The 22,382-nt window shown below is 39.8% G+C and overlaps 1 protein-coding gene across 1 annotated transcript; it reads left to right on the forward strand.

The window, feature by feature from the left end:
* Window positions 1-1,602: 1,602 nt before the first annotated feature.
* ehd3 (EH-domain containing 3) lies at window positions 1,603-21,746 on the forward strand. The gene is made up of 8 exons (XM_034699943.1): window positions 1,603-2,862; window positions 8,507-8,683; window positions 9,392-9,489; window positions 15,986-16,127; window positions 16,265-16,364; window positions 17,682-17,852; window positions 18,956-19,120; window positions 19,197-21,746. Exons 1-8 carry the CDS (start codon window positions 2,636-2,638, stop codon window positions 19,722-19,724), a joined length of 1,608 nt encoding a protein of 535 aa, XP_034555834.1. The 5' UTR covers window positions 1,603-2,635; the 3' UTR covers window positions 19,725-21,746.
* The last annotated feature ends 636 nt before the right edge of the window (window positions 21,747-22,382 follow it).

A 22,382-nucleotide genomic window follows, 5' to 3' on the forward strand; every position in this document is an offset into this window, starting at 1 on the left:
ATCTCTGTTAAGTAGCATTTTGATTGTAGAGCTACTGTTTCAGCCTAAAGTCAACTGTTTGGATGTCAATATGTATGCAAAATGTATTTAGGTTGTTAAACTCAAGTCAACTCAACTTTATTTATATAGCACCTTTCATACATAAAAACATGCAGCCCAAAGGCCTTCACAGAATAACAGAGAGACAGAAAACAACAGCAATGGTAAAATTATAAAAGGCAGGATTCTAAATAAAATACTTAAAAATAAAATAAAATCAATACAGTAAAATTAATAAAATAAGTAATAGTGGAAAGAAAAGTTAAAAATAAGGTAGCGTGAACAAGATCAGAAGAATACAAGAAATAAATAGATAAATAAATAATTACACAAGATAAATATATGTTAAAGCAATGATTAAAATAATGATGATTAAAATAATAATAAAAACAATAAAATTAATAATGATGTCCAGGGCTAAAAATAAATTACTCCAAATTAAAAGCTAGATTGAAAAGGTAAGTCTTAAGTTTACTATCAAAAACACCCACCCAGAAAGCTCGCCATTTTAATGTCCAGAGGAAGAGTTCCATAGCTTAGGGGCGTAAAACAGAAAGCTCACTGTACTTGTCCTGCAAAAAAATCACATGTGAGTTACACAAGATGCAACATTAATAAACCTTGATAATAAAGCATCTCTGTTAAGTAGCACTTTGCTTGTACAGCTACTGTCTCAGCCAAAAATCTACAGTTTGGAGGTCAATATGTATGCAAAATGTATTTAGGTTGTTAAAAACAATTCAAAGACCATGGCAACAACAGAGATAAAAATAGTAGTATATCTGTCTTTCAATTAATGTATATTAAATTCAAAGTAAATAGCTGTTTTAACCCTCCTGTTATGTTGCAGGTCAAATTGACCCTTTTAAAAATCTATTTTAGGCAATATATGCACTTCCAAACCAGCTAAATGCAGCATAACAATCTGAGCAGCATGTGACAGAAGAGGTGTTGTGTTACTTTATCAACATCACTTCATAAAGAAAAAAAATCTAAATGTAAAGTAAAATAAACAAAAATCTATGTCATATAAAAGTATTGTATTTATATTTAGGGCTTTCCAATGCACATTAAATACAGTTTTAACATTAATTTTAATGAAACACGAGTGAGTTATCCTCATTGCATCATGATTTGTGAGAATTAAAGAAACCAAATGAACTAAATCTGTATTTAAATGGTTAGTTATGGAGTTAAAAAATTAGACACTTTTGGATAATTGAATATGCCCCGGGTCAAATTGACCCAGGACCATTATTGCTGTTCCAGAGAAACGAACATAACAGGAGGGTTAAATTGAAATGCTGAACTTGTGTTAGGCTCATCTTAGTGATTTGGGGTTAGTAGTATTTTGATGTCCAATTTTTTTCTTAGATTCGACATGTTCGACATTAGTTGATAGCAATTTAATAATATTCTAATATTTTGTTCTCTCAGTAAGTCTGTGACCTGTTCACTCCCAGAGCAGGACAACTATCGTCCCTCTAGGTGGCGCGCTGTCGTGTACCTCCTCCATCTCTCCTCATCCATGATGGCGTCGTCCTTCCCGGCTTCAGCCCCTTCAGCCCCAGCATCACTGGGCGGGACCGCGGAGGGTTGGACTGCCAGCCTTTGGGCACTTCCGCCGGGCTCGGGTTTCCTTCGACTCGGCATTTAAATTGAGCTGCAGACCATCAGCTGCTGCTACATTCAGCGCTGAGCTGTGACAGAAAATACCCCGTAGTGCTAAGCTTAACAAGCTGCTAGTTATTATTTTTGACACGAAGACGACAGAAGTACTTGCCGGTCCGGAGCATAGACTGGTCCAGAGCAGGTCTGCGGCGTTTGGGGGACAGAGGAGCGGGAGCGGGTAGACAATAACGGCGCTTGCTGACAGCATCTCGGTGCATCATATTTGGGATTCCTCTGCTAGCTGCTGGACGATATTGAATAGCCAACGTGATGTTGGGCATGAGCAGCAGGATTTAGGCTTTTTGGGGAGCGTTTGTTTACTGAAAAGACAAGTAAACAAAAACAAATTCATTGTATGTGGTGTTATTTTGGCCAAGGAGCTCGAGTGGCCTGGACTTAAGGGGATCAATGGACTCGACGATGAGAGGGTTTTGGGAGGCTCAGGTTTAACTTATGGTTAAATTATACAACTATTTTGAAAATTGTATTTAATTTTTCACATTATAAGATAGTATTTGATAATAGACTTAATATTGGCTAACTATTCCATCAGGAAAAACCTTAGTATTATCAATAACAGCAGTCATCAAGTGTACCTGGACAGACTGATGACCCAAACAGCAAATTCATCTTAATTTTTATGTGAGATATTAGATTTTCACAATTGAAGGATTTGAAGATATTTGTCTATTTTAAAATTCCTTTCAGTAAATTATCAACTGGAGGACACAACATAATCATTTCTTTATACAAAGAATTATAGGTTGACCTTATTATTTACATTTTTTTTTCTTCCTCATATCTGAGGAAATATCAGTTTTTAGCTTGACTTTGAATCCTACAAGGACATAACAAACAAAAGCATCTTTTACAAGTTCCACATATTAGTGGCATTAATACTCCAAACAACAAACACCCAGTAACAATGTTCAGCTGGCTTGGAACCGACGACAGGAGGAAGAAGGATCCAGAAGTTTTTCAGACTGTCAGCGACGGACTGAAAAAACTCTACAAAACGAAACTCCTGCCACTGGAGGAGAGCTACAAGTTTCATGAGTTCCACTCTCCAGCTCTGGAAGATGCAGACTTTGACAACAAGCCCATGGTCCTGCTGGTGGGACAGTACTCTACTGGCAAGACCAGCTTCATACGGTGAGAGAACAGAAAAAGCACACACCTACACACACACACATTCTGCACACATATGAAGTGTTTCTTGTAAATAAGGGGAACCAGAATCGCACACAAACACATGAGGCAGACACCATCAGAAAGACAGGGTGAGGCTGACACACCCAAACTGACTTTACTGTCTCTCTGCTTCACAAGTGGGTCAAGAGCCAAACACAGTTGCCTTAAAACAATCCAAAACATATGAAATTAAAGACAACATTGTCTCCATCACACACAAACACACACGCACACGCACACGCACACGCACACGCACACACACACACACACACACACACACACACACACACACACACAACACTTGCAGCATGACTGCTTAGAGCCACACCTCTGCAATTTTATTGAATCCATAAAAAAGTTTATGTGACAGCCAACATAACACACACACACACATGCAACTTCTGCCTGGTACCGTAGGCTCCCTGATGAAGTGTGTCTGAATATCCATGTGTGTGGGTTTAGACAATTAGAGTGACAGATGTTCACATACATGTCACATCAGGGGGTGCTCTTAGAACATAGTCCATAAAAATGTCTTTGTTTGTGAACTGTTAAAGATCACAAGTATCCCTTTAAGACTAACAAAATGTGTTGTTTTAGTTAAGGATGATGTAAAAATACGAGTTTGCCTGCTTTGTGGTACCTGAAACACTCTGTATGAGCGGGACGGACTTTGGGCCAGATATTTCATTTGAGATTTAAATGCCAAATATGTTCCTAACATTACAAGAATTCCGAATTGTCTGTTAAATTTCCATTACGCCCTTCAATAACTAGTCAATTGTAGCAGTTACTTTGTACAAATATAAAAGAAAAGTTGACCTGGAATATCTCTGTTTGGTATGCATGTATGTGTGACAGCAGGACATATTAACAGCTGGGTGTTGGGCCTCTTTTGAAGGCTGCTACTAACATCTTCCCCCTCTCACAACCACGCACACATGCACAAAAATACGTGCACGCCTGCATAGAGTAATTAGTGGCGTAAGACTTTGAAAGCCTGAGAGAGGATGCTGTTAGTGACTTCCTGCTGCAAGACAGGACCATGCAGATATCCCTGCTCTCTCTCCTTCCTCTTCTGTATCTGACTCTCACTGATAGAGCACTGATTCAATGATTCCCTTTATCTTTTTTTCTTTATTTACTCTTTCAATACCCGCCAATCAGCAGCCTGACCCCTCATCACCGACATTATAGCAGGGAGACACAGAATGTACAAAATGCTGAGTAACCCATGGTCAGAGCTGCTGCACTAGCAGCATCCTTTAATTCATGATGTCACACCCTGAATGGAGACGCAAGTATTTAAAAAAAAGATGCATTAGTTTTTATTTTATCATTTTATAAAAAAGTTTTTAAAAAATGTAAAAGGATGTTTGTGTTTCAACACAGAGAAGATGGAGGGTGATTGTAGTCTCTCTTCTCTGTCAGTTATTTAGAGGTCTGTAATCTGAGCCTGTTCTCATCTCAGGGACAGTAATCATTGATTTTCTACATTTTTTCTAAATTGTATTTTTTCTTTGTCAATACAGTGTTATTGTTGTTATTCTGATTATTGTCTGGCATTTTTGCCTTTATTAGATAGGACAGCTGAAGAGAGACAGGAAATGGGGGGACCAGAGAGGGGGGATGAGGTGTAGCAAAGGACTATAAATGGACTTGTACTTATATAGTACTTTTCTAGTCTGACCACTCAAAGTGCTTTAACATACTCTTCTCACACACCCATTCACACCACATTCACTCATTAATGGCAGAGGATGCTATAGTAAGAGACAAACCATAAACGCTAATCTCATTCATACACATTCACGCTGAGCAATTTGGGGTTCAGTGTCTTGCTTCGGTATGTGACTGCTGGGGTTGGGATTGAACCGCCACACTTCCCATTGAGAGACGACCGACTCTACCCACTGAGCCACAGCCATCCCTATACCTCAGTGTATTAGCGCACTTAAACAGCTAGGCCACACGACGCCCCTATTGTTGGGGGTTTTAATGTTATGCAATATGCTGTATACTGGGATAGATATGTTTTTGTTCATTACCTTTTGTAATATTGAATTATGTCCCAAAGGAATTCTCTTCTACAGATACCGAACTTGTACTTAAGTCAACAATGCATAACTCAACTGAATTCAGCAGTGTGTAAACTTCAGTGTGTACACAATGAAACTGTCATCTAGCCCCTTCAGCAACTGGGGTTTTTAAAAGGAAATTACTGTAAATGTTTATTTAAAAAGTTAAAATATTCCCTTTGTGGGTAACATAAGAGATTGATAAATGTTGTCTATTAATGGATACACTGTTGCTAAACATACTGTATAATCAAGCGGCAACCTCCGGTCTCAAAATATGAGTCTAATGCGGAAATGCTAAAAACTGCAGTTCATCAAGGATCCGCTTGAGGCTGGCTCTGGAAGTACTGGAAACCAAATACACACCAATTCAAAAAAGACGATCTTTACAGCAGAAATAAACATGTGAATACAGGGTGAATTTTTTTCTAACGCGGCAATTTCAAAGATATTGAGATTACGAGTCTTCCAATGAGAGGCACAGCTGACGTGATTGGCAGGCAGGATCACTGTAGCTGTTGGCTAGGAGGCTCAAAGCCCGCCTCTTTATGTCACAATCACTCAACACCAGCAATATGGCTGTCGCTGCTGATGGCCTCAAAACAGCGCTTCAGAAAAAGAGGGGTAATGTCACGGATACTACATCTATATTTTATACAGTCTATGTGTATAATGCAGTCTCTTTTGCAACACGACTTAAATGCTGTTTTAGATTATGCAATATGCAGACGATGTGATATACTATATTTATTATTACTTAGAATTGTATAAACTTTTAGAATAGCAAAGAATATCTCAAAATAACCTCTGTAGACATTTGTTTTATGAATAAAGTTTTTCAGTCTCACCCAAGTGGCAACCTCCGGTCTCAAACTATGAAGCCCATGCGGAAGTGTAATTAACTACAATTCATCGAGAATCCGCTTGAGGCTGGCTGCAGAAACACCAGAAACCACATAGACACCAATTCAAAAAAGACGATCTTTACAGCATTAATAAACATGTTTACAGCCTGGTTCAAAAAACGGCTTGGCTCTACGAAACTAATTTCTCTATCTGCACACACTGTACGAGGGTGAATTTTTTTCTAACGCGATGGTTCAGAAGATATAAAGATTACGAGTTTTTGCCCAAATAAGGACATGACTGACTTGACTCCCGGTCGGGAACACATAGCTGTTGGCTAAGAGACTCAAACTCCACCTCTTTACGTCACACTCCACCTGGTTGAGTTCCGCATTTCCAATATGGCTGCCACAGTCGATTGGCTTCAAAACAGCGCTCAGGAACAGATGGGTGACGTCACAGATACTACGTCCGTTATTTATACAGTCTATGGTATCACCATGGCAATTGTAACTGCAGCATTAATGACGGACCCGGGGTATCAGAATGTAAATATTTCTGGAAGAGCTTAACATGCATGTTAATGTTATACTAATGATAAAAGATCTACTTATGGCATCTGTAACTAAATCTCCACACAGAATATTATGATAGTATGTTGTATGGAACATTTCCCTGGCCCGAATGGTCATGATATCAAACGTATTATCTGCTGCCATGGCTCAACCTCCCCACAGACCTGCACACACTGACAGACAGACAGTACACAGACACGTGTGCAGAGAGACAGCTCTGCCAGGCACTGTTGGCTCCCCTGACAAGGTGTGTATGTGTGTGTGGACACCATCCTCACATCTGGTAACAGTTAAAATGCAAACACATCCCACCGTCTCATACCTGAGATTTATGGGTCTTTCAGTTAAAAGCATTTTGCCTAACTCTCCTTCTTTATGGCCTGTGCTCACTTTGTCAGGGGAGTGAAGCTCAACAGAAACACACTTCATCTTCATTTGTACCACTGATGTAACAGATAAGGATTGAACCTATCATGCCTGAAACACATTAGTTTATAAGTCAGCGGTGACAGATGAGGCTAAACGTTTTTCATCAGTCGGTAAATTGAAAACGATATCTACTCACAGTGAAAGGTAAGAAACTATATGACTTCATTTGGGGATTTTTTTGTGGGTCTTTTGTGGATCTTTGGATTATTTTTGGGATGCCAAGTCAAAACAAAACATGCATCACGTGAAGTGTTTGGTTTTCTGCCCCTTAACCTTTTCACCTCATTCAGCTGTTTTTCATCATTAGTAAACAAAACAAGAATCTGACATGCTTCTAAATTTGACCGGTCCTCTTGTCAGCCCTGGTAGAGCTCAAACAAATACTTCTACATATTTGTCTTCTGTCTGGTGGCCTGGTTTGGACTCTGAGAGAACGTATTTGCAAACCTAAAAACAAAAATTCCACTAACACCCCATCAGTTTTGTTCAATATTTTCACATGTTAATTTATTTGAAACCACTTCATTTGCTTGGGGTTAGGGTTGGGGGTGTTATCAGGTCAGTTCATTAACAAGCATACTTGACATTATTATCCATAGAAACACCAATTCAGTCTTTTCCTTTATGATTCTGTCTTTTTTCGTGCAGTTTTATCAAGTTCCCTCATGTCAGCCCTGAAACATGACTACAGAACGCAGTCACAATGTTTGTGAGGTTGAATACACCAATATCTCTCCTCCTGCATACAGATCTGTGATCATTTTTGCTCCACCTTTGGCAGAATGCCTCCATCTGTATCTCAATAAATCACAAGATCCTCATCCAGAAAGCAAACTTAAATCAAACCTTATGCTGCTGAGTTTGAAGTACTGGCTTATGTTGTGTTGAGGATGCAAAATGATTCCCCTCGACCTTGTGTCAGCCGCTTCTAATGCAAGGCAGACCTGTTTTCCATCAGTGTTTCAACTTCTTCTTACCATTAAGACTAATTTCCTTTTTAGAATTACTAGGGATGCGAGATTTTTCCGAACATACAATATGCCGATTTTTTCAAACTAAAACTAAACAGGTACTTCATTTAACTGCAGATGCAGAATGATGAATGTTTTTCCCTTTCAAGCTCCTTGACCCTTGTGTGGCTGCTGCCATATTTCTTAACTGATTGACTCGAGTAGAGGATGCTGACTTACTTTTCAGAACGGTCTTGGTTCTGTTCAGGATAACGGTTCTGAGGTTTTGAGATGCAGAATGAAGTTTGTAGTGCTAAAGGTGTGTTGTTTACCTCCTCTCATCATTGGTGCTTCACAAGCATTGCAAAAAGTTATGTTGCTGCCTGTTTATGACACTTGGACTGTGAGGACTCTGTGAAGACTAAAATAAGGTCTTTATAAAACCTTAATGCAGTTGTGGAATAGTTGACAACACATGAACATGATTGCCTGAAATGCATGTAAGACTTAGGCTAATGTCTAACAAAGTCATACTAATCTGTTTTAAAGCGATCTCACGTATGCTAGCTACACAATACCCTCCTCAGTGTTGTTAACTATCTCAGGAGGCATCGCCTGGAAAGATTTTTCCTGTGATAAAGGCTGTAGAGTAAGGTTTATTGCCAAAAAAAAGACTAATCTCCTGGCTTGTTTTGTTTAACGCTATGTCATACCATCTCCTCTACAGCTACCTGTTGGAGCAGGATTTTCCCGGAATGCGGATCGGCCCTGAACCCACCACAGATTCCTTCATCGCGGTGATGCACGGCGACACAGAAGGTGTCATCCCTGGCAATGCCTTGGTGGTGGACCCCAAGAAGCCTTTCAGAAAGCTGAACGCGTTTGGAAATGCATTCCTCAACAGGTGAACACACACACGCAGCTACAAAGTGCATTGAATGCTATGATGGCAGATGCTGTTGGGTACCCTTCAAGGGTGTGTCCTAGCTGAAAATACAGAGTGATGTAAGTGGTTAAGTATTTGAACCTAGAGGAGGAACATTGAAGAAGAGCGTGGAGAAGAAAGAGGGAGTGAGAGTACTAGTGAGAATCCACACCAGAGCTCTACATTCCTGGTTGATTGAATTTCCCTCTGCTCACTGGTCAGGCTTCTCTCTTTTAATGGCCCTCTGTGAGAGAGAGGGAAACAGGGAGAGAGAGAGAGAGGGAGAGAGAGAGACAGGCAGTGATCTCTGCAGAGTCATCCTTCAGGAAAAGGAAAAAAATAGAAAAAAAAAAGTATTTAGTCTTGCTCTTGCTGTGGTGTCCTCTCTGTGAGGACCCTGCTCTGTTGAAAGGAGACAGTGGAGACACTGACTGTTTCCTTGGGGGATTATGGGGGTTCACAGTGAGGACGACCGCTAACCTGCTAGTATTGATACAGCTGCAGACGGAGAGAGGAAGAGCAGCTGAGATTGGAGAAGAAGAGAGAGGGAGGATGTTTGTTATTAAAACGTTTTACACTTCTGTCCACTTTCAGCTTTTTTTTTTAACTCTACGCTCTTCTTCTTCTTCTTCATGTGTGTGTGTGTGTGTGTGTGTGCGTGTGTTTGTGTGTGTGTGTGTGTCCTAGGTTTGTGTGTGCCCAGCTGCCTAACCCAGTGCTGGAGAGCATCAGTGTGATTGACACACCAGGAATCCTGTCAGGAGAGAAACAGAGAATTAGTCGAGGTAAGAAAACACTTATGACACTCACTCTTTTATCTTCCTCTGCTAATGTTAGTGTGTGTTTGCGTGTGTGTGTCTGTATGTGTGTGTATTCCCTTCGACCCATTCAGCTGCAGCCCCCTCGTCCCTCTGAAATCAGAATGAGCATGTCAGCATTTCCTTTGGTTCTCTGTGTGTGTGTGTGTGTGTGTGTGTGTGTGTGTGTGTGTGTGTGTGTGTGTGTGTGTGTGTGTGTGTGTCTGTGTGTGTCTGTGTGTGTCTGTGTGTGTCTTTGTGTGTTTATTTTAGCTTTTAGCTATCAGGAGGATTATGGCTCATTCATTTCAAAGAACAGGAAGCAGCGACAAAAAAGCTTTGAGTGTGCTCTATCTTTCAAACATGCACATGCACACGCACACACACACACACACACACAGAGGGATTTACACAGAAACATTTTTAACACTTCAAAGTACAGCTTTGATTTTAAACCATAATATCAGATTGTGTATTATTATTTTTAGGTCAGTTTCAGTTATATTTACTTGAGCTTTGACTCATACAGAGAACTTACTTTGCATTTCTAATATTCCAGTACCATGAGGGATTTGCCTGACATTTGTAGGAAAAAAAAAATCTAAATATTGAAAATAGTGGGTTTTTTAAGGCATACAAGGTGAAGTTGAAGGATCTGTGAATAAATGCAATTAAAGACAAAATACAACAAAGGTGCTAAACTTCCTCTCAGCTTTCTGCTCCTCTGAAGTTTTTGTTGTTCTATATGGAAGCCCCTAACTCTCTTAAATCAATACATAAAACAAGGGAAAATGCCATTTTGCCATCATCTTAAGTACTATAGATGTTTCAAAGTAACTAATTTCCTATTTGTTCAAGCATAAAATAAAATCTTACAGACTAGCCCAAATTTAATGAAAACTGAGAGAAGTTCATTTAACTCGGCTAGGATCAGAGTCTGCAGGTAAACAATGCAAAATCACTTCGCTGAGTGTGGCTAAGGTTAGCAGAGCTAGCGTCACAAGCCTTCAATCCTTCTTGTAGGTAAATGTCCACATGCCAGTGCTGGTTACACATGGTTGTATGCCAGTTTATCCAGAAACAACTTTATATCCAGTTTCTTGAAGAAACTACTGCCAAACTGCACCACCTGTCATCTGCTCTTGTTTCCATCTAGGTTGTAGCGTGTCATATCAGTAGCCATTAACTTGAACTACAGCCTTGCTAGTGGCAGGTGGCTGTGTTACATCTCCGATACAACATGTGACTGGTGTTTCAGGCTTATATTAAACATTTTGATAATTAGTTTAGCTGACCGGTGATCTCAGGGCTGACTAGCGAGGGTGATGACGTTTAAATGTTTAGTCCATAGACTGTATAAATAATGGACGTAGTATCCGTGATGTCACCCATCTGTTCCTGAGCGCTATTTTGAAGCCAATCGTCGGCAGCAGCCATATTGGTAATTCAGAACTCAACCAGCCAAAGTGTGACGTAAAGAGGCGGAGTTTGAGCCTCCTAGCCAACAGCTATGTGTTCCCGTCCGGGAGTCAAGTCAGTCATGTCCTTATTCGGGGAAATTCACCCCCCGTACAGTGTGTGCCGATAGAGAAATTAGCTGTGTAGGGCCAAGCCGTTTTTTGAACCAGGCTGTAAACATGTTTATTAATGCTGCAAAGATCGTCTTTTTGAATTGGTGTCTATGTGGTTTCCGGTCTTTCTGCTGCCAGCCTCAAGCGGATTCTCGATGAATTGCAGTTTATAACACTTCTGCATGGGCTTCATATTTTTACACCGGTTGCTGCTTGGTTTAGTCAAATAAATGTACACATATCCCTATTTGGTGCCATTTAAGCTTTTTTGGTTTTCACTCTTGCCATGATGTATTTAAACTATATCAGGTGAGTATTTTGAGCCAGTATTGTCCATAAAAAGAGTTTCAGTCATTTGTAGCAGTTGTCATCTAACAACTGATACAAAACTAATAATATGAAATAATCAAACTAGGCTCTATGTCTCCCTAATTCTTTCAAATCACCATTTTAAAAAGAAGTCAACAAACAGCAGAGAGATCCCAGTATCACTGTTGGACTGAATGAAATTACTTCAATGTGAGGTTTTGGTGTGAAAGGCCCACAAGAATTCCTCCCACCTCTCTTACACTTTGATATGTGTCCGGCGGGGTTGGCATTCCCAAAGCTGAATGCTGGCATCACCATACCAACCGCCAACAGAAACAAAAGAGCAGGAAGAATTAAAGGACACAATTATTTAGTCTGTCCCACATTCACTCACTGTTTGTCTCCATCCATCTTTGAATTTCTTTCTTGCTTCCACCCTGACTACTTTCGATTTCTCTTCTTGTTTGTTTTCTACTGAAAGAACAAGTCTGAAATCAAATAAACATGGTTTAATGTTGTCTTATGATGATTAAGACATTTAAAGAAGTGCTGAACATGAATTACAATATACTTACAATATACAGAGCTCCAAGCAGCTGTGTTCCTCCAAAGGACATTTTCATAAACTCAGATTGCTGACATGACAAGTCAGACAAACATACTTGAGAATTTCCAAAGCCTAAATAAGAACAAGGAGCACATTGTGGTTCAGCACATTACTTCATAGCTGGGTTGGGTCTTGATCAGTCCTTGTCATCTAAACATAATTTCTGTAGCTTTTCTGTTGAGAGAGAAAGAAGCTGAAGAAAAATGATCTGTTAGCACAAACAGAGTCTTACGTATTGTTTACAATTGGAGGTAATTTGATTGTTAGAGAACCACATCAGCTCTGTTCCACTCTCTATTTATTTAGTCAAAGTCTCTGAACATGTTGTCAAACCAAATAAGCGGCGCAGTGAGGTGTGACCGAGCTATTGTTTGCTGGATATAAAATACAGGCCAACATTAACCTCTACTGAGTCAGCACAGCTGTGTTGTCTCTGGAGACAGTGTGTTTTTGTGTGTGTGTGTGTGTGTGTGTGTGTGTGTGTGTGTGTGTGTGTGTGTGTGTGTGTGTGTGTGTGTGTGTGTGTGTGTGTGTGTGTGTGTGTGTGTGTGTGTGTGTGTGTGTGAGTGTGTGCTGGAGCCTTTGTTTCACTTGTGTGTATTCACTGTTTCATTTTTTCATCAAACTCCATCCATACGTTTTTGCATGTCCTGTCCATGTTTTCATGTGTCATTTATATTTTGATCTTTGTATCTTTTGTGACTCATGTTTTGTTCTCATTGCTTTTCTTTCACTTGGTTTCATTGTTTTACCACTGTATGTATTTTTTTGTGTGTATGTGTTTGTGTGTGTGTGTGTGTGTGTGTGTGTGTGTGTGTGTGTGGCGAACCCAGATGAGGAGTTTTCAGGCTATAGCTGCCTACATAGATGTCCTTATGGAGGTATTGATTATGAACACCTGGAAAACTGCCAGCTGCAAAAAAAACTAATGAAAGTGATACTTTGAAGAATTAATGGACAGTTACATGTTCTTCACTTGGCTCTTAACAAATGGTTTGGGGAAAATATTAGCCCACATTTACCACAGCGGCTAGACAATTAAAGGTTTTTGTCATACTTATCTCATGTGCACATTCGGCATCAGTGGCTGCATCTTTCGTTTTTGTTTTTTTTTGGTTGTCTGTTCTACACTATTAAGAAAACGACATCTTAGCAGTTAATGCCCAGGGCCTGCATGCACGTCCAGCCATTACACAAACGGGATCATTAGTCTTAATGTACTATTATGGAACGGCCCATTTGGCTGTAGCGTTAGCGGCATGCACGACTGCGAATAATTGTCCTATTAACTAATTGCGCCATGAAAGCGAGGCTGGTGCAAAACGTCATATGCCCAAGGAACCTCCTGGAAAACCCCTATCCAACAAAGTGGAATTGCGCATTCCTACTACGCATAAACAACAATAAACATGGCGAGCGGTACCGGTGTGACTGAGAGAAGATCAAGAAAAAACTAATTTTAGCGGAAGAAATGCACATTTTATTACAAGAATATGAACAAACAGCTATCATCAGCAAGTCAATCGTCAATGATCATATTTTTCCAAAGGATCCGTTTGATCCCTAAATATCCGTTGTCTTCGCATATTTCGTCTTAAATGGTAACGCATAAGCACGATGTCCGCCATCCTTTAAACAGCCTAACAGGTGCGGTAATCATGCGTTAACACCTGTAATGGTGGCGTCTACTGCCATTTAATTTAATGCTTTGTTGGGGCGTTAACCTGGCTCATGAATACCGCTAATCGATTTTTATTTCACTATTAGTACAAATGGTCCGTTTTCATCGCTAATGGCTGGACGTGCATATGGGCATATATCCTGAAATAAACCCTCATGTGTGGGATCTCCTGATCAGACAAATCATTATTTTCCCCTATATGGTTCTATGGATAGTAATATCTCTATTAAGGGATTGTACATAAAATGGTGGAATCTGTTGGCAGTGGCCATTTTTTTCTTGGCCATTCAAGAGAAAAATTCAAATTGAGTGCCAAAGTTGCTTTTGACGCAAACGCCAATCCATTTTTTAGATTCCCTGACTTTCTGCAGTGCATCAGATGTTATCAATCCAATCTCCATTCATCAAACAAGGACTTTAAAAGTTGCTCTCTTCTCCTCCTGAGGACAGACCTGACAAAGCTTACATTTGTTGTTATAGCAGACTTAAGCACTGTTGATTACAAGTAAATTAGAAGAATGTCAAACCACATGTAACTAAACATTTACAGTGAAACTGAGACTCACAAGAAACTAAAGATAAATACGCTGTTACCATGTTTCTTTCACAGACAAATTTTAGGCCCAACTTTGGCTTGGATCTTAACACCCAACCCCTTAATTGAATTATAAACAATGCAGGGCACAGAAAAGGAAGTCTTGGCTGAAAGTAGTTTCTTGCTAACCGCTTGCTACACCAGGACATCGTAAAACGATAGCCAATAGGCTCAGAAACTGGGGGTAGTACGGTCATCAAAACACTTGAGGTGCTGGGTTGCAATGGTGAAGCTACCTACTATGTTTTTCCCCAAACCAAGTGAAGAACAATCCACTTAAATTCAGAATATCAAGGTATCTGTCTCTTTGCTGAAGCTTCATAACTATGCTTGAATCAGCAGTGTACCCTCTCTACTCTCAGCTGTTCTTGTATAGAACAGGAAGATGCAGCTACATTTATGAAAGGATGTGTTTTACATACTTAGTGCTACAGCTGCTAAACGTTTTGCTTACATCCCAATAAGGATATAATGAACGACGACACTGGGGCTCCTACTTTAAATTTTAATTAACAAATACACATAACTACGGTAAAAATCCTACATAAGGTGAAAAAACAACTCTCTGTTGGGAGAAGCAGCAGGCTAGCCACTGTAGCAATCAGCAGTATGTAAAATTGGGAATTTTTAATACACCTATGTCCTTACAGTTAGGCCTTAGGCAAGAGCAGTGGACTAGTGTGAGTTCCACTAATATATATTCAAACTTGTAGTTTTGTAATTTGAAAGGAAGGACTTTTTTCAAGTAAAACTTTTCAGGAAATTTCATGTGAATTTCATTGTATTAACAAATCTACTAATGTACCTTCTTCTGCTTTATAACAAACAAGAGCTGACATTCCGTAATCCAACATCTTAACCACTCACTTCATTTCTTCTTTGTCAGTATATGTTGTTTGGAAATCTTAGCCCAGTAATCTGTTGTCCCGTCCTTTTGTTCTTGGTCCCCTCTCATATTCTGCAGGTAAAAGTCAGCTTTGTCCTTGAGTAGGAGAGAAAGTCAAGGGAGAAAATGATGTACTCCTGCTGACAGCCTTAATCACTGATTCATTTATTCCTGCATTATAGAGGAATTCGCAAAAGGATTTACTCCGTCATGCATTTGAAGCCACCTTCATTCATTGCAGAAGCCCGAAGATAGTGCATATTTTTCTCAAGTGTTAGAGAAATAAAATCTCAGCCAAATACGATGAGGAAACATCAATGCGAGTGCCTTCTCCTTCTCATTATTCAGTTTTATAAATCCACTTAGTTGAACCCTGGCAGCACCGCCTCCATCTGTAAACACGCATTCTTTTCTCTCAGCATGTTGTAATAAGGGCGTCCTTCATATCGCCTCCTCCGTGACCTGAAGCCAGTGTAATGGGTTTCTCCAGGGAAAATTGCAACACCACAGCTGAAGTTCATGGCTTTGGTCACAAATTATACATAGAGTGGATCATTAATCATCATAAAAACTCAAGTCATGCTAGGCGTAAGTACGTGTGGGCAGGTTGTTACACTGCTAAAGTGTATGTACACCAGCAATTAAAATGGCTTTCATTGGTGCCATTTCTGACACTGATATGAGATGGGAGCAAAGAAACAGGAAATAAAAGGATACAGATTTGATCATCTTTTTCTATCATAAGCTCTTTTCATCTAAACCTCCATTTGAAATCTCATTTTCACTTTCTCTTTCACAACCCAACAGTTTGTCTTGATTCTCTCCTCTTCCTCAGGCTATGACTTTGCGGCTGTCTTGGAGTGGTTTGCAGAGCGAGTCGATAGGATCATATTACTTTTTGACGCCCACAAATTGGACATCTCTGATGAGTTCTCAGAGGTGATAAAGGCCCTGAAGAACCATGAGGACAAGATCAGGTACTGTGACTGACAGACATATCAGATTCTAGACATTTGAGACAGGAACAGTGGGTCTGTGTACATCTAATCAACAATAAGGGATGTTTTGGCTTTCACACATTTCAACTTTCCTCTTGTGGCCCTTTTTTTCTTAGAGTTGTGCTGAACAAGGCTGACCAGATAGAGACCCAGCAGTTGATGCGAGTGTATGGTGCCCTGATGTGGTCGCTGGGGAAAATAGTCAACACCCCTGAGGTAAGTTGGAAAAGTTTCTGATCAAAAGACAAACAACGGACCTTGGAAGAGCTTGGTGTGTTAAGGAAGAAAATACAAGTTTGGGTTAAAAGCCAGAGTCTGGGTCAAATGAGATAGGCAGAGCATGTAGCATTGGGAAAGTGGTGTTGTGTGAAAATGATGGTGCAATTGATGCAGAATATAAATATAAATAGAATGCTATATGAAGATGCATGAATACTGTAACTACAGCTCCCCTTGGTTCTGCAAAGTGCATAGTTGGGTTGTTTTGCTAGAGTGCTGTACATTTCTGCATCTGACAAAAGCCTTATGGCAGCAAGGGCAGTGCTCTAAGGAGGAAGGATACAGTTGCAAATACTGTAATGACAGTTTTGGTGCAGTGCACAGCAAAGCCAACAGGTGACAGTAGAAGCCAAACCACATGATGCAGAGCACGGCTCAAATCAAAACAAACAAGTATGTATAAGAAGCTGCCAGCAAAACTGAAAGATAGGCAAAGACGTGGGAACATTTCAGAGTTTTGCAAACACCAGGAGGTAGGAAGTTGGACATGAGCCATGAGATATTCAAGCTATGCAATATAAAGTAAAACACTGTGGAAACACGAGAACCAGTTGCGGTATGTAATCCCCACTTGACCATTTGTTACAGAAACTCATTAGTTGTATACAGATGTAACGTACAAACACTGGACAGGTCAAACTAGATAGGAATAACACTCTAATTAAAACGTACTACTCAGAAACATGCTGTTTTAACCACAGCTACAACAATTCAACTGTTCCCTCCTCCTGTTCCAGGTCAGATTCCTAATCATATATGAAGTGTACTAGCACGGGTTCACATTGAGCACTGTTTTTTTTTTGGGTGTTTTTCCACCTCTGCATCTGTCAGCACCCCCCTTGACAACATTCAGGCAGTCAATCAGTGCCGTGCCTCAATACCACAGCATCCCTGGACAGTCTGATTAGTGTGTGGATAATGAGGTTAGAAACTGAGAGGTTGTAGATGGAATTTGTGATGTCCTTTCACAACTTTATTCAAAACTTTGCTTTAAAGACAACCAGGAAATGTACAATTCTAAAAAAAAATGTAATGGGAAATAATTCAGCTGAAATTCCTTGTTAATAATAGACTTATTTCAGTGAAGAAAAAATGACTTGTTTGAGTGTTTCCATTGATACAAACTGGTGCCTATTTGTCTGTACATTCCACCGGGGTATTTAATGAGATGACATTTGGGTCAATGTACCTTTTATGTCCTTTTTTTATCTTGTTTTTTCCTGCTGTTGATATGTCTGCCTCTCTCTCTGACAGGTGATCCGTGTCTACATCGGGTCCTTCTGGTCCCACCCTCTGCTCATTCCTGACAACAGGAAGCTGTTTGAAGCAGAGGAGCAGGATTTATTCAAGGACATCCAGTCTCTACCGAGGAACGCAGCGCTTAGAAAACTCAACGATCTGATCAAGAGAGCTAGATTAGCAAAGGTGATAAAGTTAATGTTGTTTAACACTGACATGCTTAAGTAAGTGTGTGTGTGTGTGTGTGTGTGTGTGTGTGTGTGTGTGTGTGTGTGTGTGTGTGTGTGTGTGTGTGTGTGTGTGTGTGTGTGTGTGTGTGTTCCTCTTCCTCTTCCTATCACTCACTCTCTCCCTGTCCAGCTGTAAACCTTGACAGAAAGGCTTGTCCCTGTCACACAGCTAATAGAAGCAGACAAATGTGGCGTTTCTCGTCTCAGTGAATTACTTCCTGTTTCCTCCATGGGACAGGAAGTCAGGTATGAGAGGCGACAGTTCGCTGCCTGTTCAAGGAAACATTGAGGATACACACAAACACACACACACATAGGTTTATCAAGCTGAGTAATGAGTGCAGTTTTCCTGTTTGACAGCTGATAGTGTGTGTGTGTGTGTGTGCTTGTGTTTCGGGATGAGCTTCAAGGACTTATGGTGGATTCAGGGAAGCACAGACACATTCATCACCCCAGCAACAAAACAAATACAGGTTTTCCCATCACTCTGGCCATCTTAAGTTTGTGTTGAATATTAAAAACAAATGTCAACAAAGGTAATCTGAGAGATTTATTGTTATAGGAGTGTTCAGTGTCTCCAGACTCCAGAGTTGCAACAGACTGGGCCTTTGGAGCCATTTATTAAAAGTTCTTCTTAAAAACAGTTACATAAAGGTTAAGAACTGGACAAAGACAAAGAATCCACAAGGATATGGTAATGGGTTATTTCTTTGACCTAAATTTGATTCAGTGATTATCTTCAGAGGTGGACATTCATCTGCTCCATTAAAATATGGTAAGGAAAGGATGTCTTCCTCCATGTTGTCCAGCTGTATTGTGTCCCGAGGGTCCCAGTTATACTTCCTGCATCTAAATATTTGACAGTGAGCCAGCTCTGTTCAACATCCAACCAACAGCTGTTTTCTTACACATAATGTAATTCCTTTCACCGCATATTTTTCCTTAAAGGGACTTAAAGAAAACGTTTTTTTTCCTACCTCACATGGGCTCCAAAGTTAAAAGCAATCAAAGCCAGTAAACCTGCAGAGTACTTGACCGTCTTTTAATTTCATCCTGCAGGTCCATGCCTACATCATCAGCGCGCTGAAGAAAGAGATGCCCTCTGTGTTCGGCAAGGAGAACAAGAAGAAAGAACTGATTGGCAGCCTAGCAGATATTTACAAACGCATTGAAAGAGAGCATCAGATATCACCTGGAGATTTTCCTAATCTGAAGAAGATGCAGGTAAGCAGGAGAAAAGCTGTGGATTCATGACTTAAAGATAGTGGTTTGATAGTGAACTTAACTTTTTGTTTGTCAGGACCAACTCCAAGCTCAGGATCTCAACAAATTCCAGCCTCTGAAGCCCAAACTGCTTGAGGCAGTGGATGACATGCTGGCCCACGACATTGCTGGCTTAATGGTCCTGGTCCGCCAAGAAGAAAACCAGCGTCCCAACCCAGTTGTGAAGGGCGGTGCGTTCGACGGCACTTTAGATGGCCCATTCGGACACGGGTACGGCGAAGGAGCCGGCGAGGGCATTGACGAAGCAGAGTGGGTGGTTGCACGGGACAAGCCTGCTTACGACGAGATCTTCTACACTTTGTCACCGGTCAACGGGAAGGTAACGGGAGCCAACGCCAAGAAGGAGATGGTGAAGTCGAAACTGCCCAACACAGTCCTGGGAAAGATCTGGAAGCTGGCAGATATCGATAAGGATGGGATGCTTGATGATGAGGAGTTTGCGTTGGCAAATCACCTGATTAAAGTCAAACTTGAGGGACATGAACTGCCGTCAGACCTGCCTGCACACCTGGTGCCTCCCTCTAAGAGGAAAATAACAGAGTAAATGTAAGATTACGTCATAGTCTGCACCCAAAACCTGTAAGTAGTCCCCCCTCCTCCACTCAGAGATAAATATCCCAATTTAAATGAGTATCATGTAGCATTAAAGCAAGGAACTTAACATTCCCAGTTTCCTGAGCTCTGTTGCAGGCATCTCTGCATTTTATGTCTTTTTTTTTAGTTGAGAGGCAAATACTAGAGCAAAATATTTACTAACTGTCAAATGAAAATCATGTAACTAGAAGTGATAGATTCATTGCTACAATTCTGCAGTGCTGAAATTGTTCTTAGAAGGTTAGATAAAATTGATCTTAAAAGAAGAGAAGTCTTAAGTTCAAGTCTTTAGTCCGCTGTCCTTTTTTATTTGAGAGTAAGAAACTGAGAGTTGTTAGAAAAGATGGGAGGACAGCCTGTAGGAGATTTAGTCAAGAAAAAGATTGAAGGAAGAAACACTGGAATACAGAAAAATGTAAATGAATACAAACTACTGGAAGATAACGAGAGAGATGCAACAATGTGAAGACAAAAAAAGGAGAGTAATCTTATCTTGTCAGAAGACAGAGTACAAAAATGCAAATGCACACTTAAAAGTGACTATACTTACAAATATTACTGTATTATTTTACTTTATTAGCGAAGTTAATGTAGTTTGACTGGGAAGATGACATTTCACAATCCTTGTATCTGGAAGTTTCTGGCATGAACAAATATTCTGGCTTTTTCCCATGATGTATTATAAACAGCTACAAACACACACACACACACACAAATACAAATTGATCACAGCTTTGGTTACATGATTTGTACACAGGGGATAGAATGGAAAAGGTTGGAGACCCCTAATTTACAAAAGAAAGATAATAACCCAAACACCTTTTAAAAACTGTTTTCAGGTGTTGATATTTACGTGCGTTTTGTGTGTGTGCATAAACTGGAGTTTATGTCATCACTGTTGTGAACTGCAGCATCTGAATTTGCCCACAATGATGAAGAACGAGTCTTTAATGGATACAAACAGGATGATGAGTGGTTTGTGTTTCTTTTGTTAATCCTGAAGAGCTCTGAATATCATAAACATGATTTGAAGTACTGTAATGAAAGTACAATGTTCTGGTTATTCATTGGCAACATTGTGCGCTGGCCTCCTTCAGATTTCAATGTTGAGTGTTCACAGCTGTTCGTCGAATATGATCACATGTACCAGTGTTTTTATTTGTAACATATGTATTAGGTCTTACATATCTCACAGATTACTATGGCAGGACTATTGCATCTAATCTAATCTGGCAGTCCAGATGGGGATCACAGCTTTGTGTTTATCATGTGATGCTAATAAAAATCTAATCAGTATCTTTCTTAAAGCTTTCTTTCTGATTTTAACAGAAACAAAACTCATGAATGATTCTAATCCCTGTTTGATTTGCTGTAGCGATATGCCAGTATTTATGTTGTGTATAAACATCACGTTAGGACCATGTTTGTGGTTAATCAGTGAGAGTTGTTACTGTAAGATGTAACACTACCCTAACCACATTTGGGATTCCCATATAATAAGAAACAAATCACCTGTGTGTTTTTATAATGAGGCAGTATTCATCCCGCTACAGGATTGACTTAATCGTTCCAGTGTTTTTTCATTTTGCCCTCCCTGTATCTCTGTACTGTTACTGTGAATCTACTGTACATATCAAAGACTGTTTGCATTCCATGAACACAGGCTGAGAAATCATGCGCATCATCTTTGGCGCTTTGCTAGCTCAGATTTCACAACCAAACCACATCAGATCAACAAGATTTACATAAGACGGATGCTTCAGTGTGGACTCTATTCAAAACAAATTCCTTCACAGTAACAAGCTGTCTTCAAACTTGTGATTGCAGGATAACAAGTCCTGTGTAATGGGAAAAAATGTGTTCTGGTGTTGTTTCTGTTCTGAGATGGTTTCCCATTGCAAGATCTGTACTTCACTGCTTTTCTGTCAAAATATACAACAGTCCAAAAGTGTAATAAAATTCATTTATTCGACTTTTTAGGCTTTGTTTTGTTTGTGGAAATAGAAATTATAGGAGTCAGTAGATGTTTCTTTACATTTACATTTACATTACAACTATTAAGTGCAGATTTAACTTATTTTATCCTGGTTAGCTGCAAGGAGACATTCAGAGTTTGTTATTTCAATATGGCTGCTGTTGGGCTGAAACCTCATATCTCCGAAACTACAGCTTTTCAGGAAATAAAAAACACTGAACAGACTTCATTTCTAAGCTCTTTTTAATGTTCTTCATTGGCTGAAATGTTGTAATTCCAACTCACAGGCACTAAGTTTTACCAAAAACAAGATTTTTTTTTTTACATAAAATAATGAAATATGGAGATACAAGGTTTCTGTATGACAGCAGTGATATGAAATGTCTGACAAGTAAAACTAGCCAGAGAAATGTTTAATAATAAGGTTCTTTATAAAGCCTTCTTTAAGTCCGAGGTGTCACATATTGGAGGTCTAAACTGCAGATCTGAAATCATTTCTTCATTTCCAAAGGAAGGAGAATCACATTAGACCAGACCACGGTGCTGGTATCTTCAATGTGGGACAGGAAATAGTTGGAACATACAGTGTTTGGATTTTTCAACAGCCATGTTTTTTTTCTGGATGAATTAAAT

This window comes from Notolabrus celidotus, chromosome 13, assembly GCF_009762535.1.
Source record: "Notolabrus celidotus isolate fNotCel1 chromosome 13, fNotCel1.pri, whole genome shotgun sequence".
Lineage (NCBI taxonomy): Eukaryota > Metazoa > Chordata > Actinopteri > Labriformes > Labridae > Notolabrus > Notolabrus celidotus.

Bases quoted from the DNA above. Each gene is read 5' to 3' on its own strand.
- ehd3 (XM_034699943.1), top strand. From the start codon at position 2,636: ATGTTCAGCTGGCTTGGAACCGACGACAGGAGGAAGAAGGATCCAGAA. The intron at 9,490-15,985 runs GTAAGAAAACAC...CCTCTTCCTCAG, and splicing joins GAAACAGAGAATTAGTCGAG to GCTATGACTTTGCGGCTGTC. The intron at 19,121-19,196 runs GTAAGCAGGAGA...TTTGTTTGTCAG, and splicing joins CTAATCTGAAGAAGATGCAG to GACCAACTCCAAGCTCAGGA.